This window comes from Sinohyriopsis cumingii, chromosome 2 (genome assembly GCF_028554795.1).
Source record: "Sinohyriopsis cumingii isolate HCF-2022 chromosome 2, ASM2855479v2, whole genome shotgun sequence".
Classification (NCBI taxonomy): domain Eukaryota; kingdom Metazoa; phylum Mollusca; class Bivalvia; order Unionida; family Unionidae; genus Sinohyriopsis; species Sinohyriopsis cumingii.
In genome coordinates, this window is record NC_142962.1 from 106,298,525 (window position 1) to 106,322,802 (window position 24,278).

A 24,278-nucleotide genomic window follows, 5' to 3' on the forward strand; every position below is an offset into this window, starting at 1 on the left:
GAAGTCCTGATGTATTTCGTTGCGAGGAAACAGCGCAGTAAGGGGTGCTGTCCCGTGTATGAAATACCCACAAATATTAATAGATTGTATCACTGGTTTGTACTAAGAGCACTCCAACTAGATGATTTTGATTTCCACGTCTCTTGGTCGGTATTTAAGCGGGGACCCGTTCCAACAGTAGGAAAATTCTGAAGAAAATTCATCGAGCCGATTTTGAGAATTATTCGGCTAGATAGGGGAAGTCGAGTACAACGCTTGCCGTCAGAAGATGAGATCATACGTATATTGTTGGGTCATTAGTCCCCTCTTAAGAGTTTTGACATGGACCTTGATTTCATATTTTATCTCTAGGGGATAGAGTCCATCAACGAAGGGAGTTCTGACGAATTCGTCAAGATAAAGGAACGAAATAAGGGGCGACCGGTACGTACCGGGTATGAAGAACTAGTTTGTACTGATTGTGCTCCAACTTAGAGGATTTTGATTTCAACGTCTCCTGGACAGTATTAAATTAACGACCAGTTCCAACAGTTAGAAAGTTTTGAAGAAAATTCCGACAGTCGATTTCGAGAAATTATCGGTTAGAAAAGGAAGTCAGCAGAACATGTGACTTAAGATTATATCTTACGTTTACTATTTACTTTTTGGAGGGTGCTCTCCCTGGTTGATTGTTTCAGACCATTTAGGGACGCCTTCCAGCTTGTTGTTGTGTGCGCTATATTGTTTCTATTTATTTATATATTTCATCATTGTATGAATTTCATATTTTGTTGCTTTTGTATATATATATATATATATATAATAAGGTGAAGATCTATTCAAGGCATTCGTCATTATACAGAAGGTACGTCTCACTCGTTTTTGTCTCTTGTTCTCTTTTTGTGTCTTCATTGTCCTTCTTCTACGTCTATCTATGTTTATTTCTTCTTCTATCGTGGTTGTTTGCCTGGGTTCAGTTGTTACTATCTTGTTTTGTGTTATCATTGTAGATGGCTGATTTTCTAGGTATTCATCATAGTTTTCCAAGTTATCCGGGTGCATTTCTATCTGTTTCTCTGTTAAATCTGATTGTGGTGGTTGTACTGCTTCAGTTATAGCTGCCGCTGTGCTGCTTGTTTTTCTCCTTGTTTCTTCTTTTGGCCTAGTTTTTGTTCTGTCTGTTTATGTTTCCCTTGTTGTGTGTTTTCCTTCTTAATTATCGGCCGTGTTTGTTGATTTGTCCCCCCCCCCAATCCTTTGGTTCACTTGCATTTCGTCTGCTTTTTATGTTACTTGTTTCTGTAATTTCTTTTGTTGTTGTTGCTGAACTTGCTTTTGTTTTAGTTGGTATTGTTGTTCTCCTTGTTGATGTTTTGAGCTTTGATGTTCTTGTGTATTTTTTTTTTTTTTCATTTTTGTCGCTCCATCTTTTGTTTCTGATTCTCTTGCACATGTTGGAGTTTGTTTGCCTATTTTGTTGGATTTGCTGTTGCCTTTGTTCTTAATTTTGTTTTTCCTCATGGTATTGCTGTTTGTTTTACTGCCTCTTGTTTATGACTTTCTTGTTGATGTTCTTGTTATTTTTGTCCTGGTGGTTGTTGTTGTTGTTCCTGTTGCCTAATAGTTAGGGAAATTTCCTAACTGTAGGGGATAGAGTTCACCTATGAATGACGAATATCTTGACGAATTTCGTCGAGAGGAAACAGTGAAATATATGGCGCCTTATGTGTCCCGGGTGTGAAAAACACGCAAATATTTATCGACGGTATCTATAGTTGTTCCTAATTGTACTCCGACTTAGATGATTTAGGTTTCAACTGCTCCTGGACAGCGTCTAATTAGTGATCCGTTCTAAAAGTAGTAAAAATTAGAAGAAATTTCTTCGAGCCAATTTCGAGAAATTCTAGACAAGATGAAGGGGGTCGAGTACGATACATGCCGTAAGAAGACGATGTTGGACGTATTCAGATGGGCTATTACTTCCCCTCTCAAGAGCTTTGACATGAGCCTTTTCTTCGATATGTTATCTCTAGGGGAAAAGAGTACATCCACGATGGAAGTCCTGGAGAATTTCGTCGGGAGGAAACATAGAAATAAGGGGCGTCCGATGGGTACTGGGTATGAATAAAATCTCAAATCTTACTATATTGTATAAATAGTTTGTAACAATTGAGTTTCTACTTAGAGGATTTTGATTTCAAAGCCTCTTTGACATTATCTAGTTAGGAGCCAGTTCTTACAGTATGAATAATTTGAAGAATATTCGTCAAGCCCATTTTGAGAAATTCGCAGCTAGATGAAAGAGGCCGGGAATAACACATACCATAAAAAGATTATATCTTATGAATACAGTTGGGCCATTACATCCCCTCTTTAGAGTTTTGACATGGACCCTTCTATTAAATTCTACCTCTAGGGGATAAAGTACATCTACGAAGGAAGTCCTGACGAATTTCGTCGAGTAGTCATCGATATAAGGGGGAGTAGGCTGTACGAATTGGATATGAAAAACGCAAACGTTAAACGTGCGTGCGTGCACGCATACCCACCCATCCTACCCCCACATACACGAGTATTACTGTTGGACACAGAATTAAAGAACAATGTACTTTCCTTTTGCGGTATTTACCTTGTAGACAGTGTATCAATTGCCAATAGTTGCCCTTAATGAAATCCTACAAGTCAAATATCAGATCATATTAATAAATCCATAATTCACGCAAAATAAGTGGTGGTAAGAGACAGAACAAGGGCTGTTGGGAATAAACTCTGCCAATGTAATTATTATTCTCTTTAGTTCAGGGAATCTAAACCAAACAAAAAATACAGGGGACGATACTCTGGCTATAATAAAGATCGGCTTCTTTTGAGCCATGTGACAGTTCATGTATACATGTACGTTTTTGGGCACTATACAGGATTGTATTTATGATTTTTATCACTGACTGCACAACATGTTCGTACACATAACTTGACAGTTCAGACCTTGGTATAATGTCGTCTATAACATGATCTGCCAGCTCTTTGTATCAAACCCAGTACTGTGGAGGTGCAAATGGAGCATGCTATGGTTGATAGCGATAATATACAATGGAAGAATGAGATAAAAACAAACACAACCAAAAGTAGATAGCTTTGTTTTACTATTCATACAAATATGTAATTTATGTACACCTTGAAAGTCTGAACAAAATTTCCTGTATAAATACCTATAAAAACTATACTATAAATGCTGATGTTTCTTACTGATTGCAAATCCTTTACAACTGTACAGAATTAGGTCAACAATGTAACAAGCAAAATAAATCAATCCTCAAATTATGCTAAAATTACAATCAAATGTAATACTCTTGCAAAATTCATTGTTCGTTTTTGTGGATAGGATGAGATTTAATGAAAAATATGGACATGAAAACAAACATCTCATCTACCATGCCTGTTCTTTTATCATCATTCATATTGGATCAAATGCACACAGTTGCTCCGACTAATCAATACATGACAATGAAAACACAAGAACAGATGCATTGCATGTTTTAATCTTCAATTAAACACAATTATTTTCCTTCTGTTTTGGCACAGAAGCCTATTAGGAACTGGTTTCTATCCCTACAAGAAATTATCATACATTACATACAAACATTAACCATAATGCCATAAAATGATTTCTGTGGTAAAACCATTTCCCAATATTTTCTTAGTTTGGAGAAGTGCAAATGCTGACTATTGGAAGTCTAACAAGTTAAAAATTCAACAGATGATGAGTGTTTAAGTATTGCCAATAACAAAAATCCACAGGATTCAAAATGGGCAATTGTACATAAATATTAGTATGGGATTTATACAATGCGAGCAATGTTAACAAGATTTCATGCAAGAAAAAATATTGCACAATTCAACTGTTAACAAGAAAAATCTTAAAACACTTAAACATCACCAAAGAAAGAATAAAAGTATCTTTCAGTTAATAAAGTTCTCTTGATTAAAAATTATAAGTATTATCGATAATGAATACAACCTATATAAAACGGTTTTTAGTTGACACTAGTGTTCACAAGAAACAAACAAAAAAATATACCCAAAAAGGCAAATACATTTTAACCCCAGTAGAGATCGGGTTAATGGTTACATTCCTTCAATTTTATAAATTACTTTCTCATACTCTGTGACCAAGAAGACTTTCTATTTTTTACCTTCAATGTAACATCTGTTGACAGTAAGCCTGCCTAGTGAATTTTATCCAAATAATAGAAAAAGCACCAATTAACAAAACTTTACTAACAATAGATCATCACAATAATATTTTGTTTCAGGAACTGTCCTGACACAGTCGCAACCCTCATCAGACCTGAAAAATTTGTTTTTATTAAAATTCGTCTTGCATCTGAACATTAAGCGGGAGACGTGCATTTTTTGATGAATGATCCTCTAAATATGTATTAAAATATATACCAAATTATCCAGCGAGAACATTCTATCAGTTTGGGTGAGTAAAAAACTTGTTAGTGAATATATATATTGGATAATTTATGGATTTTTTTTTAAAATACAGAATATAATCAGAATAGTTCTGCACATCAGTTGTTATACAGCAGGGGATTACTGTTAAACAATCAAGAAAAGAACATACAACAGGTTGATTCAGCCACTGGCACACCTGTGGGTTTTGAAGAGGACCAGTTAATACTGGCAGCCACAGGTCCATGTGATAACTTATTTTTCCTCAAGTCATTAGCTTGTTATTAAATCTGATTAAGCGATCCAGTTGATTTTCTGCAATGCCAGTTGACTTTCATGTTAGCTGGCCCTGCTGGCCAATGAAAGAATATCTACTAAGTTCATCCCTCGAAAATTAATGCATTTACTAGATTAAAAAAATGTGGGCAACCAGCATTAATTTGAAAATTTACAATAGCACAACTTGCTAAATTTACAGAAAATGATGACAGATTGAATCAGGAATTTTATAAATTATCTTGCCTATAAAACGGATTTAATAATCAAACTTATCTTACTGTTTTATGTACAAAGTTGTATTATCGGCAATTTCCTACTAGGACAAAAGCGATCAAAGAGTGCAGGTTCACGATACTTATGATGAATATTTTCTTATAAAATATGCATCATATCATAGTCTTTTCTTAAACCTGTGTGAACTCCTCCATTTGTACATTAAGCAAGAAATTAAAAACTTCCTCATTCTTGAAAAATTTCTTTAACTCTCTTCCGAAAACATTTTTTTCTGAACCCTTTTGTCAAAGGTCTGTTACTGTGTTGACTGCCAAAGCTGCAAAGTGCAGTGTACTATAAAAAGAACACGTTACCTAAATAAACTGATGCAAAGTGTTCATTTTAAGTCAACATAAATTTGAACCATTTTACCTTTTAGTATACATGTGATCTATAGATAGGTTTAAGAGAAAAAAAATGATTTTTATAGCTTCATAATTATTTTTTAATATGCTTTAAAATCTTGAAAGCTGTATGACCAACCATAGCTGACTCTTCTCAAGCTCAATATCAACCAGATCCTTGTCTACATCACTAAATCATCTGACTTTGATGAATTATAAGCAATCAATTGACTGTATCGACATCAGGGCCAATATTTGACTTACTGAAGCCTACATGGTCATAATTTTAATCATACAAACTCAAACGTGTTGAACGAAAGCAGCAGCTGCCATCTGTAGAGCAGAGAATCCGACCCAGTTACTATAAATAGCAGATTACGACTAGATTTTGAACAGCAACCACATGATGTGATGTAATGGTCATTTAACACAATGTTTAGTTTCTAATAAGGGGTTTGCCCTAAAGGTGGTACTATATAAAATAAAAAAAACCCAGCTAAAAATGGCTGATATTTACTGTAGGTGTCGAAATTCCACACAGATGGTGCACAGGCATCCAATCAAACTTTATGTGAATCAGATGAAGGCATCAAATAGCACTTCCATGAGAACGTGGTAGAGGGGTCCAAAAATGCTTAAAGGTAAAAAGATTAATGGAAACTAATTTTGCATTTTTATATCTATAAATTCTTCCTAATTTATGAAACTTAGATTCTTTTAATAATTTTCTATAGGAATTCAAAATGTAATTCACCATAGAAAAAGTTAAAATTGGTTCATAACTTTCGGCACTGCTACCCGCCATTCTCAAAATTATAAACCAAATACAATGAACAATTCATACCAAAAACCAAGCAGAATAAATTGCCCTTGGAATCTTTTTTTTTAACAGCTGTTAGTTGAAATCAAGAAATAAAATACAAAGATGGAATATGCAGTCATGCATTAAAAAATACTGTCCCATTGCAACCCTTCCTCAATTTGGAACTGGTCACATCCACATGGGACCCCTTTCCTCAGGAAGCTGGTAATATCAGTGTTTTGAATCATGTGAAAACGAAAGTGGCATTTAAGGTTTGACAGCTGAACATGCTAGGTCTATCACCAACTATTTCTTTTCTGAACAATACACTATTGTGATGCCACGATGCTGAATGACGGCACACTGGAGTTTCTTAAAACCGTCTCACCATTCGTAACATCCAAACTGCAACTAGTATAAATCCAGAGATACCATCTTATTATGAGCTATTTAAAAAAAATGCTTCGGTTCATGAATATAAAGAACAGTGTGGACCCCGATCTGTCAAGGTCTCAGTGACATTATATTTGGGTCCACCTTAGAAAAGTATAAATGTAATATTCCAAATGTTATCTCTTTATTTCTGACTGTGTTAATAGCAATCATTGGTGTCAAAGTAACAGAATAAGACTATTTTTTTCCGAAAGAAGAGCTTGTGTCATTCCATCTTCCCAATCAAGCATTCAACAACTGAAACCCACCTAGATCTATCATTCTGTTACCTTAGGGAAATCAATTCCAGGATCAGCCGATTTTCTTAAACTAATTGGATATTGCTAAATTAATCATGTGTTGTGGTAGATATCTGGGACTTGGTGGTAGCTTTTCAAATTATAATTCTTAAACATAGAGAGCTTAAACAAGATATAAAAAAATTAACAGGATTCCTGCAGCATCCATAACCACAGGATTTTTCAAAATACATTTCTTAAACTGAGACAGAGAGCTTAAACATGATTACAAATTTAAAAACAGGATTCCTGCAGCATAAGTAACAATTAATGACAACCAGGATTTTCTTTTCTGAAAAATCTTTAAATCATATGCAAGACCAGAAATTTTTTAAAGTAAAATAAAAAGTATACATATTCACTAAAACTAATTCTTTGGCTTATTCCTTTGTCTTTCTGCATAAATAAATCTCTATCTGTAGCTTCCATGTTTTCTCAACATTCAGAACTCTCTGTCACTTGAGGTAGCACTCTCGGATACATCTGTAAGTAGAAATACAGACAACAACTGAATACTGCATCCGTGCTTTCACAATACATGCTTTTAGAGAATTAATATAATCACCCACCACCTATGTTGAAGGTGTCCCAAGATTTACAGTACATGAAAACCTTGCTTTAATTTTGTCATAAAAAATACTTTTTAAAGTAATTTAGAAATGTCCCAAAACTTAGTCATTATGTTACGCAAAATGGAAAACACTTGACCTCTCATAAAATAAACCTTAATCCTTCATTAATAACTAGCAAAATAATTATTTACATGTACTTTTATGAGTATCAACTGCTGTGATTTTTGTAAAAACCCTATTGTGCATTACCTTAATTTGTGCATTGGAACAGGGATCCTATTATTGTTTAAACAAAAGGACAATTTTTCATTGGGCCTTGAAATTCTTGATTTGCAACAAGCATAAAATCCATGTAGATGAAAAATAAAGAATTCAAGGTATTTATTAAGTAACTATTTTGCTTTATAACTTTAAGAGTCACATCTCACACTTCTATACTTTGCTTTATAACTATAGTCACGTCTCATATTTCTATACTTTTGCTTTATAAAGTTATAATCACATCTTACTTCTATACTTTGCTGTATAACTCTATAGTCACCTATTACATCTATACTTTGCCTTATAAAGCTATAGTCACATGTCACATTTCTATATGCTGTATAACTCTATAGTCACACCTTACACTTCTCTACTTTACCTTATAAAGCTATAGTCACATCTCACACTTCTATATGCTGTATAACTCCATAGTCACACCTTACACTTCTATATTTTGCCTTATAAAGCTATAGTCACATCTCGCACTTCCATACGCTGTATAACTCTACAGTCACGCCTTACACTTCTATACTTTGCCTTATAAAGCTATAGTCACATCTCACATTTCCATACGCTGTATAACTCTATAGTCACGCCTTACACTTCTATACTTTGCCTTATAAAGCTATAGTCACATCTCACATTTCTATACGCTGTATAACTCTATAGTCACACCTTACACTTCTATACTTTGCCTTATAAAGCTATAGTCACATCTCACACTTCTATACGCTGTATAACTCTATAGTCACACCTTACACTTCTATATTTTGCCTTATAAGGCTATAGTCACATCTCACATTTCTATACGCTGTATAACTCTATAGTCACGCCTTACACTTCTATACTTTGCCTTATAAAGCTATAGTCACATCTCACACTTCTATACGCTGTATAACTCCAATGTCACGCCTTACACTTCTATACTTTGCCTTATAAAGCTATAGTCACATCTCACACTTCTATACGCTGTATAACTCCATAGTCACGCCTTACACTTCTATACTTTGCCTTATAAAGCTACAGTCACATCTCACATTTCTATACGCTGTATAACTCTATAGTCACGCCTTACACTTCTATACTTTGCCTTATAAAGCTATAGTCACATCTCACATTTCTATACGCTGTATAACTCTATAGTCACGCCTTACACTTCTATACTTTGCCTTATAAAGCTATAGTCACATCTCACACTTCTATACGCTGTATAACTCTATAGTCACGCCTTACACTTCTATACTTTGCCTTATAAAGCTATAGTCACATCTCACATTTCTATACGCTGTATAACTCTATAGTCACGCCTTACACTTCTATACTTTGCCTTAAAAAGCTATAGTCACATCTCACACTTCTATACGCTGTATAACTCTACAGTCACATCTTACACTTCTATACTTTGCTTTATAACTCTACATAGTAACATCTCACTTATATACTCTGCTTTAGAAAGCTAATGAGTCACATCTCATACTTCTATACTTTCTTCTATCAAGCCACTGAGTCAAATTCACAGATTTTCGCATAATGAATTGCACAGGTCTAGAAATATCAACAGTCCTATTGCTAATAAAGGGTACAGATTGCAAAACATTTTCAATTTCTAACTTAATGCCGTTAATTATTTTTCTTCTCAAACTCATATCAACTGCCTGTGTTCATAAGATCATGAAAATGAAGATTTTGGCATTGGCACTTGATTTTCACAAATGAAAAGTTAGTGCAATCAAACCTGTCCTAAAGAACTCATGAATTTGCATCATTCATAGTTGCACTTTTTAATGCTGAATTGTATCCCCTTCAACATATGCTATATTAAAGTAAATATTTTACCTTCAGAAGCAAGACCAATAAACCATCTTTTATAATAAATACATGTTAATCATACAGGTCTGAAAAATCATTTTTACAGACCTACTAATACATTAAAAAAAACAAGGATTAAAAATCTGCCAATGATGCAGAATGCTGACAAAGGTCTCATGAAAATCTAGTGGTGTTCCAAAACTGGATTTTAATCGATTTAATAATAGAGGGAGTTATTGCAACAAAAAAAACAGTGGGTGGATCTAACAATCAGTCTAACAATTACTGTCTAAAAATTGGGGTATATAATTTGATTAAACGATGATGCAGAACACGGACAATACAACTTATCAATGTCTTGTCAATATCAAGCTGCATGCCAAATTTGGTGAAAATTATATAAACAATTTACTGGAAAGAATGTGTGTGGGTGTGACAAATAAACTTGGATTAAGGTCTCATCAACTTCAAGCTGCATACCAAATTTCCATCAAATCCAATAATCATTAAGGGAGTTATTGTGCAGAAAGAAAGAAAAATGAGTGGATGTGAAATTCAGGGATTAAAACGTGGCCAAAATATCATAGAATGCTGACAAGTGAACTTGTCCAAGGTCTGATATATATCAAGTAGCATGACAAATTAAAGATTTATTGTGTATGAGCAAAAGTGATTAGGTCTGATAATCAGGGGCTATAACTCTGATAAAACCATGTAGAAGACTGACAACCAAACTCAGCAATATCAATCTTCAAACCAAATTTGCATGAAATCCAACAATAATTAAGTTTTTGTAGAAATAAAAGTGGATGTGTCTAAAAATCAAGAATACAACTATTCTAAACGCTGACAATCAAATCCTTGGCTAAAGTCTCATTGATATCAATTTGCCTACCAAATTTGGTTGATTAGTATTAAGCAAATGTGCAAACATGGATAGATGAATGGATGGCAAGTTGGATGGAGAAGACCAACTAAATTATTTTTCAGCATTAAAACATTTTCAATTCTGCTGCTGTTGTGGTGGATACAATAGTCTTTTCATTAAAGCAATATGTCAATATGACTAGCAATCTTGGAGAAGTAATAAGATTTGCAAGATGGCCACTGTGGCAGACATATTGGAAGTTGTATTAGCACCATTTATAAGCAACTAGACATGACAAGAGAAAACCGCATGAAGATATGGCCATTCATTCAGGTGATACAAAGATTTTCATAATGGTCACCATGGCAGGCGTAACGAATGTCTTAATTGTACCATTGGGACCAACTATACATAATTGTTTATTAAAAGCCCCAAACAGATATCACCATCCATTCTGGAGGATGGAATAGTGATAACAGTATTTTCAAGATGGCTGGTGTGGCAGCCATTCAGGAATTCAGATTGACACCATTTTGATTTTGGACCAACTAGACATGATAAAAGTCTTCCAGTGAAAAACCCATGCAATATGACTTTTCATTTAGAAGATGGCTCCAGTGTGGTGGCCATACTGGATATTCAGGGCTCATCCAGAATTCTGAATGATAAATTCAAAGACTTCTCCCAAACTTTCAAAGACCACAAACAGTGATTTCCAAGACCTATTTTCACAACATTTTGTATAAAAGTTATGTTATATGAAAAAACAATGAATGCAAAATACTAGAATGTTGTTTAATGATGAAATGAAACTGAATGGGTCATCAAAAGAAAGGAACGAAAACTCGACTACATCCAAATCTAAGAACCTTGGACAATTTTATTTGTGATTATGGAAAAAAATTAAAATGTTTGGGTTTATTTCAATTTTCAAAAACTTTTAAAAACCTCACGGTAATCTGCTCGATTTTTCCAAAACTATGAAGGCCTTGAAAATGCTACCTCATTTTTCCCAAACTGTCAAAGACCTTCAAAGAATATATGAACCCTGATATTACACTGGTCACATTTTTGGTTAGGTCAAAACAGATGTTATAAGTCTACAAGTGAAAACTCCAGGTTGACCATCCATGCAGATGAAGTAGTGTCGATGAAGTAGTGCATGTGTGATTTGGTCTTTTAACGTAGCTTTAACAATTTTTCAGTCATATCGCTACAATGTCTGCATTGTGGCAGTTTATAGTGATGTCTAGCACTGGGGCATCATGCCACAGGCATGTAGCATGATGTCCCACTCAGACACATTATCCTGACACCAGGCCAACCAGTCCTAACACTAACCTCTTAATGCTGAGCGCCAAGTGAGGCAGCTGTTAGTACCATTTTTGTAAGTCTTTGGTATGACTCGGCCAGGGATAAAACCCACGACCAGCTGTTAGTACCATTTTTGTAAGTCTTTGGTATGACTCGGCCAGGGATAAAACCCATGACCTCCCGCATCCAAGGTAGATGCTCTAACCACTGGGCCACCAGAGCAGTCACCAGAATAGAAGGATGTGAGAGAGAGAGAAAGAGAGCAGATGAAGTAGCGATAAGGTGATTTTCAAGATGGCAACTTTGGCAGTCATGCTGGCTGTCCAAGCATCACACTTTCATTTAGACCAACCAGACTGTGGTATAGATGTGGGTGCAAAGTTTCATGGCAATCATCAAGGTAGTTTAGGTGGAGTAGCAGTAACAAAAAAGCTAATGGAAGGACAGACAAGAGACCATCTGGTAAGATTGTCTGATTAATAAAATCAGAATACACTGTATTTATGTTGACTTATCCCATGTGAACCAGTCTTAGCATTTTAGTGTATAACTGAAAATGTCACGAAAAGATGGTTTAAAGATTTGGAATTTATGACAATTTGAATTTGTATACAACAGTTAGCATTCTCCATGTAACACAACAGCTGTTTAAAAACAAGGATATCTTTAATTTTGGATGCTGAAAAAAATTCTTATCAAATCAAACACAGCCTGTATGATTTTGTAAAAATGTGAAATCATGCCAAATATCTCCTTACTGATTTGAAAGAATTTGTATGACATATCCACTTACCCCTAAAAGGTTCTTTGGGATGTATCCTTCTTGGTCTCCCTTTTTGGCCCACCACCATTCCTTCTCCTTGTCATCTCCTTTTCGTAACACGAACAGCTGGTCATTGATTTTAAATACCAGCTCATCTGGATTTTTCGGATCATAATCAAACACAGCATAAACAGCACCATTGTTAGTAATGCCAAGTTTCTCTTGAATACCTGTTGTTGAAAGCACACAAAAAAAAAGTTTAAATATCACAGACTCACAATTTCATTTTTCAACTCCATTACCAAACTTGGTGATAAAAGCTACTTACAGACAGCAAGGTAAGAGAACGTTTAATAATATCAAGTAAAAATACTGGTTACTATAAATTTGCCCATTTCTAGCACATGGGCTCAATTTAATGTGGTACATTGCCTGAACACTGTACTATGATGTACACCTTGCATTAGGCTTGCCAAAACATCCCCCAAAAATGTCATACAAAATGTAGACATAACCTATGGAAATGAGAACCTGCCATGGCCTGCATGCAGAGCTTAAGGCTGTCCCCACCCACCCACCCCACACCAGTAATAAGGGCATTTAATTAACCGTATCAGGATAAATGCATAATGAGCTACATTAAAAGAATCCTGAGGGTGGAATAAAATGGTACTGAAATAAAGTTTTAAAAAAAGACATGAACTTGGATACTGAAATGATTGCTGTTAAGAGAGTTATGTCCGAGTTCAGAGAAGTCTCATAACATTAAAAATTTCAAAGGATTATCATTAATGGGAATCAAAGAGCTATTGATGTTGGAATCGTACTATGGTGATTAGAGAGTAATTACTGTACAAATACTGAGAACATCCATGATAGGGTACTTACTTTACAAATACTAAGAATGCCCATCACAGAGTACTTACTGTACAAATACTCAGAACACCCATCATAACCATCCTCATCCTCTTCACATTTTTCTGCAGCTGTTTCATGGTCACTGATTGTTGTTGCGAAAATACATGCACCATGCTCCACCAGAAATTTGACCATCGGCAGATTGTTACATGATGCTGCACAGTGTAGTGGGGTCCTGAAACATACACAGCACAATTAAAATGTTTCAATGGACACTGAGCGTATTTGAGGGAAATGTGTGCTATTTGGTGAGCCAATCATTGAATGTTTATGTTAGTTAACCTGCACAAACGAACTGCTGGAAGGTTGACTGGCAATTTCATTAATCTGCCTTTGTTCAAGACAAGAGACCCTTACTGGTGCAATATCATTCACCTGGCTGGTGTAACTTTACAGATGAGCATTTCATTAAGGCTTATGTAGTATTAAAACACTTGTGTAAACTATCTCCCAAATTGTACATCGTGTTGATTTTACCTATTTTACTATATTCCAATTAAAACAATGACAAAATTAATATGCAGTCTCCTGCTTATGATCCAAGTCAACCAAAATCAAATGCCAAAATAAACCCTTATTAAATTGTGTGGACTTTGTGGACATCGAACTCCATCAAGATTTCAATATATAAGCACACATTCGAAGTGTAATAATAATAATAATAATAATAATTTATTTAACAGAGGGTGATTCATCTAGTCAAGGCCAAAATTATCTGCATCATCTGAAAGTAACAGTAATTACTATTTATTTTAAAGTCTTTAGTACTATGGATACAAAATTTTATTACTGTCTATTAATAATACATACATACATACTTATATCTCTTCTTAAGTATGGTAATTTATTCAGCAGATTGTACATGTAGTGGAAGCTCGTTTCTGAGAACTGTACCAGAGTATCTTTTGAAAAAGGCCTGAATAAATCCTGAAGATACTCTAGTGCAGTTCCATGTAGATATTTATGTACAAGAACTGCATTGTAAAAATCTGTTTTTTGACATAATCAATAAATGCATCTAAAATAATGCATGCTGCCACTTTCTGAAGTTTATAAACCCTGTCAAGCTGAAATATGGCAGTTTTCACATACAAATGAACAATAATCCATTGTTGGAAGAATTAAGTATAGTATGCAAGTTTCTAAAGGTAAATTTTGATTCCACTGAGAAGGTCAATTTTGGATGATAGTGCTTTAAAGAGCTTGTCAATATGGTCATCCAACTGTAAATTATTATCTACAGATGCTACAATCTTTTTGTGTTTGACATTTTTTAACTGACAATGATTTACTCTAAGAAATAATTCTTTGTTCCCTAACTTATGTCCACAAAATCACAAATTTTCTTTTAACTTCATTAAATACCATTTTATTTGTTGTACCAAACTTTGAACTATAAGCCTAATTTTGTTTGTCAGAACTAGATGCAAGTCTATTTATTTAATGGAAGATCATTTACATAAATGTGATAGAGTAGAGGGCAAAAAAAAGCCTTGAGTGACTCCTGAATGAACATTGCGAGTTTGTAAGCTAACACTGCCAATAGTCACTTGTTGAGACCTGCTTTGGTTTAGCTATGATCCAAAATGAGTTTAAAGAAGAATCATCAAACCTGTAACAGTTCAAACTTTTGCAGCAGAATTTCATTATCAACTTGATCAAAGGATTTCTTGAATTCAAAAAAAACAATCCGTTAAACAACCATAATCCAATTCTTGTAGCTAAAGATTGGTTCATTTAGCAGGTTCTGTTGGGCAAGAGTGATATTTTCTAAATCCTGATTGTGCCAGATGAAATGGAAAGTAAGTTTAAAAATGAAAATCAAAGACCTGCATAACTACTTGCTTTTCAGATGATTTTGAAAACAGATCGAGAATGGATATTGGTCTGAAGTTCCCTGGATCCTCCTTTATTCCTTACATTAAAAAAACTAGATGTAAGATTGAAAGGTGTAATCTTTGCAAATTTCTAGACAACTAGAAAGTTAGTTATACTTAAGTTTATAAAATGCGGTAATGGCATTGTTATTACTGGTGCATCAATCTTAAGAATTTGTGGACCACTGCCTTCCCATCCAGAGAATTTATTAATACTCAACTAACTGAACATATAAAAACCTCAGCTTCCAAATTTGATAAAAATTACCAGATTAATATGCATGCGTCTTGTTTATTAACAAACCTGTCCAAGATCTTGATGATATAAACATATCTTCCAAGTCTGATCAAAATCTGGTAACAAGCGACTCCAATCAAATTCGAGAATATTTCAAGTTTTATCAAAATCAAGCAAAAAGATATGGCTTCCAGAATGGTAACAGGCTCAGCCAATCAGATCCAAGATCACCTCATTAATATGCATGGATCTTGCTCATCATCAAAATGTCCAAGACCCTGATGACATAATCCCATCTTCCAATTTTAATCAAATCAAAACAGCCTTCAGACAGGTAACAATCTCAGATTACCCCAATGTTTGTCCATCTTACTAATCATGGTAGAAGTGTATATATATATATATATATATATATATATATATATATATATATATATATATATATATATATATATATACACATATACGAAGTTTGATCCACATCGGATCAGAAATATGGCCTAATGAGTGATAACAAAGTCAACCAATCAGATGCACTATAACCTCATTAATATGCATGGATCTTGATCACAGCTGGTTACAGTGACCTATTTTCCTCTTAATGGTGGAAAGAAATACTGGGTGAGATGAAAATGAAATGAATAAGAGACGTGCAACAATGAAACCAAAAATATTTAGCAGATATTTAGCTGCCCTTTGTAGAAACTACTTACCAGCCATCACTGTCTGGTGAGTTGACATCACAACCGAACTCAATAAGGAATGTGACAATATCATAATGGCCAGCACAGATTGCATTATGGAGAGCTGTGATGCCCTCATCATTTGGCTCACTAACATTCTCTACCTGAAAAAGGGACAAAAAAATTCATAAACAGAATATATTCACAGGCATTCAGATGAGAAAGTGAAACTTAAGCCTCGAGGACAAATGGATACGACTGGTTCAGGATTAAATGGTGATTTTATTAATCCATTTGATTTCTTATCATTATAGAGTGATGGTGGTTGTGTTTAGTATTTTGTGGTTTGGCAACATAAGTAGGGCATCTAATGCTGAGCCTAGAGGTGAACAATATTACCTGTATACTGGTTTAGTGCAGTATTGATTTCCATTGGTACTTTTTGAATGTTACCTGTACTCTGATCAGGAAGAAATACATGGAAATTTCCGACTAATCCTAATATTAACAGCAAGTTTTCATTTTTTCATTCAAAATGTAATTTTTTGCACAAAAGTTGTATTTGTCATACGTTAGCTTTGACTTATAAATATAATGATTATAATTCTTTAACCACGTTTGACACAGGACACATATCATAACATCGTAGCCAAATGGTTAAGTAGAGAAATATATCCTGGACAAATCTAAATTTTTGGAAATATTTAGTATATAAAAAAGTCATATTTTAAGTTATTTACTTGAGTATATTAATGCACCAAGTACATGTATTCCACCATAAGACTGCATCATCCAAAGATTTTCAGGACAGCAGTTGTTTTCTGTTGCTATAGTGTAAGATTAATCACCCCACTGTAGTTTCAGATTTTACATTGTAACAACAATTAACATACACATATGAAATTCATCTACAATCAGGTGCTGACCATTTAATTTTTGGGAAAGAGAAAAAGGCAGTTGCAATTTTATTTTCAGAAAGATATTTCATTTTTTCTAATGGATATAATATTGTTTATGTCGCTACAAATCTGAGCATTATGTTTTTTTGGTGCTACTAACAGAAAGTTTTTAAAAAATGAGTCACGCCCCTTCCCTAAATAAATAGATTGTTGGACCCTAATATAAATGTTGTATACCATGGTATGTATGGCAGAATGTTTTGAAATACTGCGGTATACCATGGTGTAAAAAATTTCAAGGTACCCAGCTCTAGCAGAGGCAATAGGAGTAAAGTGCACTGCCGACAAACACACCATAGCAGCCATCCTGGGCTGATTCAGTGGTATGATTTAAATGTGCAACCCTTTCCACTGCCCACAAACACACCATAGCAGCCATCCTGGGCTGATTCAGTGGTATGATTTAAATGTGCACCCTTTCCACTGCCCACAAACACACTATAGCAGCCAGCCTGGGCTGATTCAGTGGTATGATTTAAATGTGCACCCTTTCCACTGCCGACAAACACACCATAGCAGCCATCCTGGGCTGATTCAGTGGTATGATTTAAATGTGCACCCTTTCCACTGCCCACAAACACACTACAGCAGCCAGCCTGGGCTGATTCAATGGTATAATTTAAATGTGCACCCTTTCCACTGCCGACAAACACACCATAGCAGCCATCCTGGGCTGATTCAGTGGTATGATTTAAATGTGCACCCTTTTCACTGCCCACAAACACACCATAGCAGCCATCCTGGGCTGATTCAGTGGTATGATTTAAATGTGCACCCTTTCCACTGCCCACAAACACACTATAGCAGCCAGCCTGGGCTGATTCAGTGGTATGATTTAAATGTGCACCCTTTCCACTGCCGACAAACACACCATAGCAGCCATCCTGGGCTGATTCAGTGGTATGATTTAAATGTGCACCCTTTCCACTGCCCACAAACACACTACAGCAGCCAGCCTGGGCTGATTCAATGGTATAATTTAAATGTGCACCCTTTCCACTGCTGACAAACACACCATAGCAGCCATCCTGGGCTGATTCAGTGGTATGATTTAAATGTGCACCCTTTTCACTGCCCACAAACACACCATAGCAGCCATCCTGGGCTGATTCAGTGGTATGATTTAAATGTGCACCCTTTCCACTGCCCACAAACACACTACAGCAGCCAGCCTGGGCTGATTCAATGGTATAATTTAAATGTGCACCCTTTTCACTGCCCACAAACACACTATAGCAGCCAACCTGGGCTGATTCAGCGGTATGATTTAAATGTGCAACCCTTTCCACTGCCCACAAACACACTATAGCAGCCGACCTGGGCTGATTCAGTGGTATGATTTAAATGTGCACCCTTTCCACTGCCTACAAACACACTATAGCAGCCATCCTGGGCTGATTCAGTGGTATGATTTAAATGTATCCCCTTTCCACTGCCCATAAACACCATAGCCGCCGACCTGGGCTGATTCAGTGGTATGATTTAAATGTGCACCCTTTCCACTGCAAGTCTGGCATTATAATAATTCATCATTACATATTGGTAAAGTAATAGTTTGTCACAATATACTGGATCAATAATATGTGAATTTAAGTCGAGAAATAAAAGGAAATCAAGAGTTTTATGTCTCTTCAATAAAAGCATTAAATATTTTAATGTTACTCTTTTATTTTATATTATTACTTATCTGTTTTATATTAGTTATCAGAGTGGTTTCTATAATCGGTCTCAGTGACAAAAAAGAATACATTTTAGTCATAGCTACTGTGATGTAAGTAAATTGATAAAAGAATCATTGAGAACATTTCTGGTTTTCATTTCAAATTCAGGTGCTTAAATAATTTGTACATTTATTGTTAATCTCAAGCATAGACCCCTCAACTCTATCGGAACAAGGTTTTCAGTTATCAGGTAATTTATAAGGGCACTGTATGTCTAATAATAAAACTATATTTAGAATGCTAAAAAGAACCGGAAATTATACATTCTAGTATTACTCAGTAACATGTTGCATTCTAGTATTACTTAGTAACATGTTACATTCTAGTATTACTTAGTAACATGATACATTCTAGTATTACTTAGTAACCTTGCTGCAAACAAACAATCCCAATACAGTTACACAGACAATGCATGCCATGACAATGGACAAGTCTGGAGTTTGGATCGTAACAGGTATTGTATCATCACTCCTGCATCACAATACATGTTGTATCACCAGCTAAATTATATGATACACATCCTACTATACCTTGTAGTAGTGCACAAGTATAGCGATACATAATGTATCATGGTGAAGCAGGCAAAGCTTTTTTATCTGGCACACTAACCTGACCCACTGTGACTCCTTCCTCCATTACCTGGCTCTTACAACATACAGGATAGCACAGCAGGCCTGCGATATATCACGGAGCACATAGAAGTTTATAATAGAATAAAATAATCTTAATGTACCTGAAACCATAGGACATAAACAACCATTTCGATAAATGGGTGTTTGGATGAATGGGTTTGGATTCCAACAATCCTGCAAGTTTGAGATCCATACTTGTGGTTTGGATAAAATGACATTCAGATGAAGAGGTTTACATTAAGAAGGTTGAATTCTATTCCATTAATTTTTTTAAAAAGGTCTTATTTACCTTTTCTGCACACTTTTTGACAAGCTCTAATTCACCCTCCAGTGAGGCATCAAGCAGGAGTGCAAGTGGGTCAAAACTGACTCTGCAACCAGATCCCTTTGAATTCCTGGACTTCAAATTGGTTTTCTTCTTTATCTCGGAGCTGTCACTCTTAACTTCTATCACTGGTGGAGCACGATTTTGTATTGAAGAAGAGGAGGAAGAAGATGAAGAAGAAGATGATGAAGAATCCGAATCTTTTGATGACTGACCAGCAGAACTGTCATTCACTTCCATGATATTCCCTTTATTGTCAAGAAGCACCATTTCGGGAATACGGTCACTAAAAGATGTGGCCTGAATTTCAATAGCACCATTTTTGTCTTCCAGTGTTAAGAACTGATTTTCCTGTGCTGGGACTTGAACATTATTAGCACTTTGCATTTGATCATATTGACTCAAAGCTTTTGTAATATCTTCATTATCGCTATCTGAATGCCGTTTACGAATATGCTTTGGCGTGTTTGGCTTGATGCTGACTTTATCAGAGGCAACATCTGCATGGGGTGGGGAACTAGGGAAGTCAAACTGCTGATATTTTGCAACTGCTGAGGGACTGGATGGGGATGCAGATGAATTTGATGAGAGTGGAGAACTATGATTTGATCCCGATTCACCGAAATTAGAATTAGTCCTGTTAGGAATCGGACCAATAATTTTCACAGACTTTACACTATCATCCACAGAATTCTCTTCAACCTGGCTTTTATCAGAGGAGTCCAATTCTTTGTACATGTTTTTAACATTTTGTTGATATTTTTCTAATGCTTCACTGTTGATCCTATTTCCAAGGTACGTGTTTGCAATGACACTCTTTGGTGCATATCTGTATGGCATAACAGGCTTGTGGCCCAAGGAACCTAGCACAGCTGCATGATTCAGTGTAGAAAATCCACCAGTACTTGTGGATGTGGTAGGAATATTGCTAGCACCATTTGGTTTGGCTGTATTCTCCGAGGATACTAAAGATTTTTCATTAGCAAGATCCTTATTTTCAAATTTATTCAAAACAGGTTGCACAAATGAACTTCCAGGATTGACTGTTGGCTGATTTCCCTTTGGAAAGTTTTGACTTCCAACAGTCCTTCCAATCTGTTGGATTGTGCCAGGGGTGGTACTGTTAATGCTCAGTTGTTCTGAAGGTGGGTATGGTCTATTATTACCAAGGGGCCGACTAGGTAACACTGGAGGTTCTGATGAAGCCTTGGCCACATTTGGGCCCCAAGTTTCTCTGTTTGGAAGAGGTTTTGGTGACTGTTCTTTGTTCCACCCTGAAAAACTAGATTTATTTGGCAGCTCATTACTGGTAATGTTTGCATCGCTGGTACTGTTCTCCTTCTGTGAACCATCACTTGATGCTGGAGAACTCTGACCACTGCCTCCCTGTCGAACTTCATCAGGAACACTGATCTGAGGTCTGTTACCCAAGATGGAGGTGCTGTAAGTGCTGCCGAAAGGTCGAGGAGTCAGATGAGAGAGACCTGATCGGGAGGGTACAGGAGGAGGATATCTTAAGGTGTGGCTGGAGGAAGCTGATGGTTGAGAATAGTTTTGTCCTCCAGAACTTGTAGGGAAAACAGAGTTTTGTGTTCCTGCTGGTCTCTCTGACGCTAATGATGCACCTGAAGAAGAAGGTCCATTTTGCTTTGCCACGTTAGAATCTATGGACACGACAAGTGGAATGGAATAATCCTCCTGCCGATCAGGGTCGCTTTTCTTGTTGTTTGGATCAATCGTATTATTGTTTGTTTCTCTTGGTTTGGAACTACTCTCCTCTAATTTGCTTTTGTCCAAAAATGGAAACTTTGAACTAGGGGGCAGTGATTGATACTTTGGGTTCTGTTTTGCAAATCCAGGGGTGGCACTGTTTTCCTCCTCCACCTTGTCTTTCGAAACTTGCTGCTGATAGGGTTCTACAGCAGCGATATTTGTTGGAGGAGGCCGATTGCTGTTGACTTTGTTTAGAAGATTTTGCTGGTTTATCTGCTGCTTGTTGCGCTGTGTCTGTTGTGCACGTTTTCTCTTTAGCCGCTGCTGAAGTTCCTGAATTCGGTTGTCCATCTTGGCCACCTCCTCTCGCTTTTTTATAAGAAGCTCACGATGTTGGGCCAGTTTCTGATTCTGCTGCTCATTCAACTTATTTCGCGTCTAAAATAGAAAGGTATACAAAATCAGTACATTTTTATTTACACTAATGCCGTTTCCACTATGACCAGGTTTTCTAGAAATATTTTGAAACAAGAATTTCATGGAATGTTATGCATAACCTGTTTCACTGCAACAATATACACTAGGAACTCTTGCCCTATGCCTAACTTCATCCCTCACCCAAAAAGTTTAGTGGCAGCATGCAACAACAGTGTTAGCAAAATGGAGGCAATCTGAAAAATGTACATTTAACAATGAAGTCCCCTGTTCCCCCCAAATTTTTTTTTAGTGACACATGTCTTATGTATGTTATATAGGCACGGCAAAAATATGTAGCATGTCTATTTATAAATCAATTACACTGCATGTATATTACATGTCTGTTACAAAGACTGTCTATTACGTATCTGTTACAAAGGCAGTCTATTACATGTCTGTTTCCTAGTATGTCTATTACATTTCAATGAAACAGGATGTCTATAACATGTCTGTTACATAGCATGTCTATTGTAAGTCTGTTTTAAGAGAATGTCTATTATGTGTCTGTTACACAGCATGCCCATTAAATGCTACACAGAATATATATTACAAATCTCTCACTAGCATGTCTGTTACTTAGCATGTATAAAGTTATAATTCTGTTGCAAAGGATGTCTATAACATGTCTGTAACATAGGATGCCCATTAAATGTTACACAGAATATCTATCACATGTCTGATATCTAGTATGTCAATTACATTTCAACAACATGGGATGTCTGTAACATGTATGTTAAAGAGCATGCCCATTAAACATTACACAGAATATCTATTACATGTCTTTCACTAGCATGTCTGATACTTAGCATGTATTCGATTATAATTCTGTTGCATAGGATGTCTATAACCTGTCTGTTGTCTAATACAGTAACAGCACATTTCCTACATGTAGTTATTTTTGTGTTGAATGCTGTTTCTTGGTGCAAGTCTAAAAAGACCTGAGATTCCATCAATAAAATATTGTCTTATTTTTTTAACTAACTATAGGCTCTCAAAATATTATTTGTAATAAAACGTTAGTTTCATTATTAACCAATCCTGACCAGCCTAACCCATATATTTCCTTTATTTTATCTTTGCCCAATTCTAGAATGGTTCTTTTATATAATTAGTAGCATGACTCCAACTCCACCATAGTGATAGCAGTATTACTGATTTCCTATCATGTACTGTTTAGAAGAGTTATCTCCCTTTGCCTATGCTTCTGAGGTGCATAGTTGCAATGAATAAAACGTACATGTGATTTCTTTTTGAGACTTAAATTAACCCATTAAGTAGACATCAAACATGTACAGTGGTGAGATTGAGAAAATATGATATTCTATAAGGGTTCAAGTGGCTGCATTCCACTTGTGTTGCAAGCTGCAATCAACAAACAAGAATGGAATAATTTTTTGGAAGTTCAGACTCAAATAATGGGTATGTACTTCTTAGGTGTGAATATTATGTCACACACACATGACTCCCATTACTGGCCAAAATAGGCTTGACAAAAATGATGTCCACTGTTTAAAAGTCAAACAGAGGCTTAATACAGTTTGCAGATTTTAACATACCATAAGTTCCTTTTTCAATTTTTCTAACTCTGCTGCAGCAGCAGTCTGGTTCCTAACATTGGCATTGATTTTTCCACTGCGTATTTCCTCCAGCTGCCGTGTCATTTCCTCCACTTTTGTCACCGCCATTGCAAATTCCTTCTCCTTCTCATTGAATAAAGCCTTGATGGCCTCCAACTCTGAGTCTAAAAATAAAATTAAAAAAATGAACGAATGAACCAACAAACAATGTGACAGACATCAACCATGGCATTATCCTTACATCACATGGCCTGCAGATCACATGGCCTGCAGATCACTTGGGATCTTACAGTGAAAAAGTATGTATGAAAGCTGTAAAAAAGGTATGTATGAAAGCTGTAAAAAGGTATGAATGAAAGCTGTAAAAAGGTATGTATGAAAGCTGTAAAAAGGTATGTATGAAAGTTGTAAAAAGGTATGAATGAAAGCTGCAAAAAGAGATGAAGTCATTTTAAAACAAGTTACTGAGCAGAAAGCAAAAGCTAATAGACCCATCGATATTTAGATTACTGGTGTATCTTGTTTTTGCCTGATACAAAAATGAAGAAAAAAAAAACAACAAGTGAATACAACTCATTATTGTTAATAACACATTAAAAGTCCCAGTGCTGCCATTTATAAATTTCACCATTCTTCCAATCCAACAAACGTTTGAAAGGAGGGGAATGATTTGTTAAAAAAGCTATCTGACATAAACCATTCTCT

At 35.7% G+C, this 24,278-nt stretch overlaps 2 protein-coding genes across 7 annotated transcripts in view; one reads left to right on the plus strand and one right to left on the minus strand.

The window, feature by feature from the left end:
- LOC149805565 (uncharacterized) overlaps positions 1 to 24,278 on the plus strand; it is a 460,129-nt gene that overhangs the window by 134,140 nt on the left and 301,711 nt on the right. The window lies entirely within an intron of this gene.
- LOC149805567 (apoptosis-stimulating of p53 protein 2-like) overlaps positions 3,102 to 24,278 on the minus strand; it is a 238,937-nt gene continuing 217,760 nt past the window's right edge. For all 6 annotated transcript variants that reach the window (XM_089950169.1, XM_089950170.1, XM_089950168.1 and 3 more), the window contains 6 exons: positions 23,553 to 23,737; positions 19,771 to 21,957; positions 16,200 to 16,333; positions 13,380 to 13,546; positions 12,484 to 12,683; positions 3,102 to 7,349 (listed from right to left, as the gene is read on the minus strand). In XM_089950169.1, coding sequence (XP_089806295.1) covers positions 7,302 to 7,349; positions 12,484 to 12,683; positions 13,380 to 13,546; positions 16,200 to 16,333; positions 19,771 to 21,957; positions 23,553 to 23,737 — 2,921 coding nt within the window. In that variant the 3' untranslated portion in view covers positions 3,102 to 7,301. The remainder of the gene's footprint in view (positions 7,350 to 12,483; positions 12,684 to 13,379; positions 13,547 to 16,199; positions 16,334 to 19,770; positions 21,958 to 23,552; positions 23,738 to 24,278) is intronic.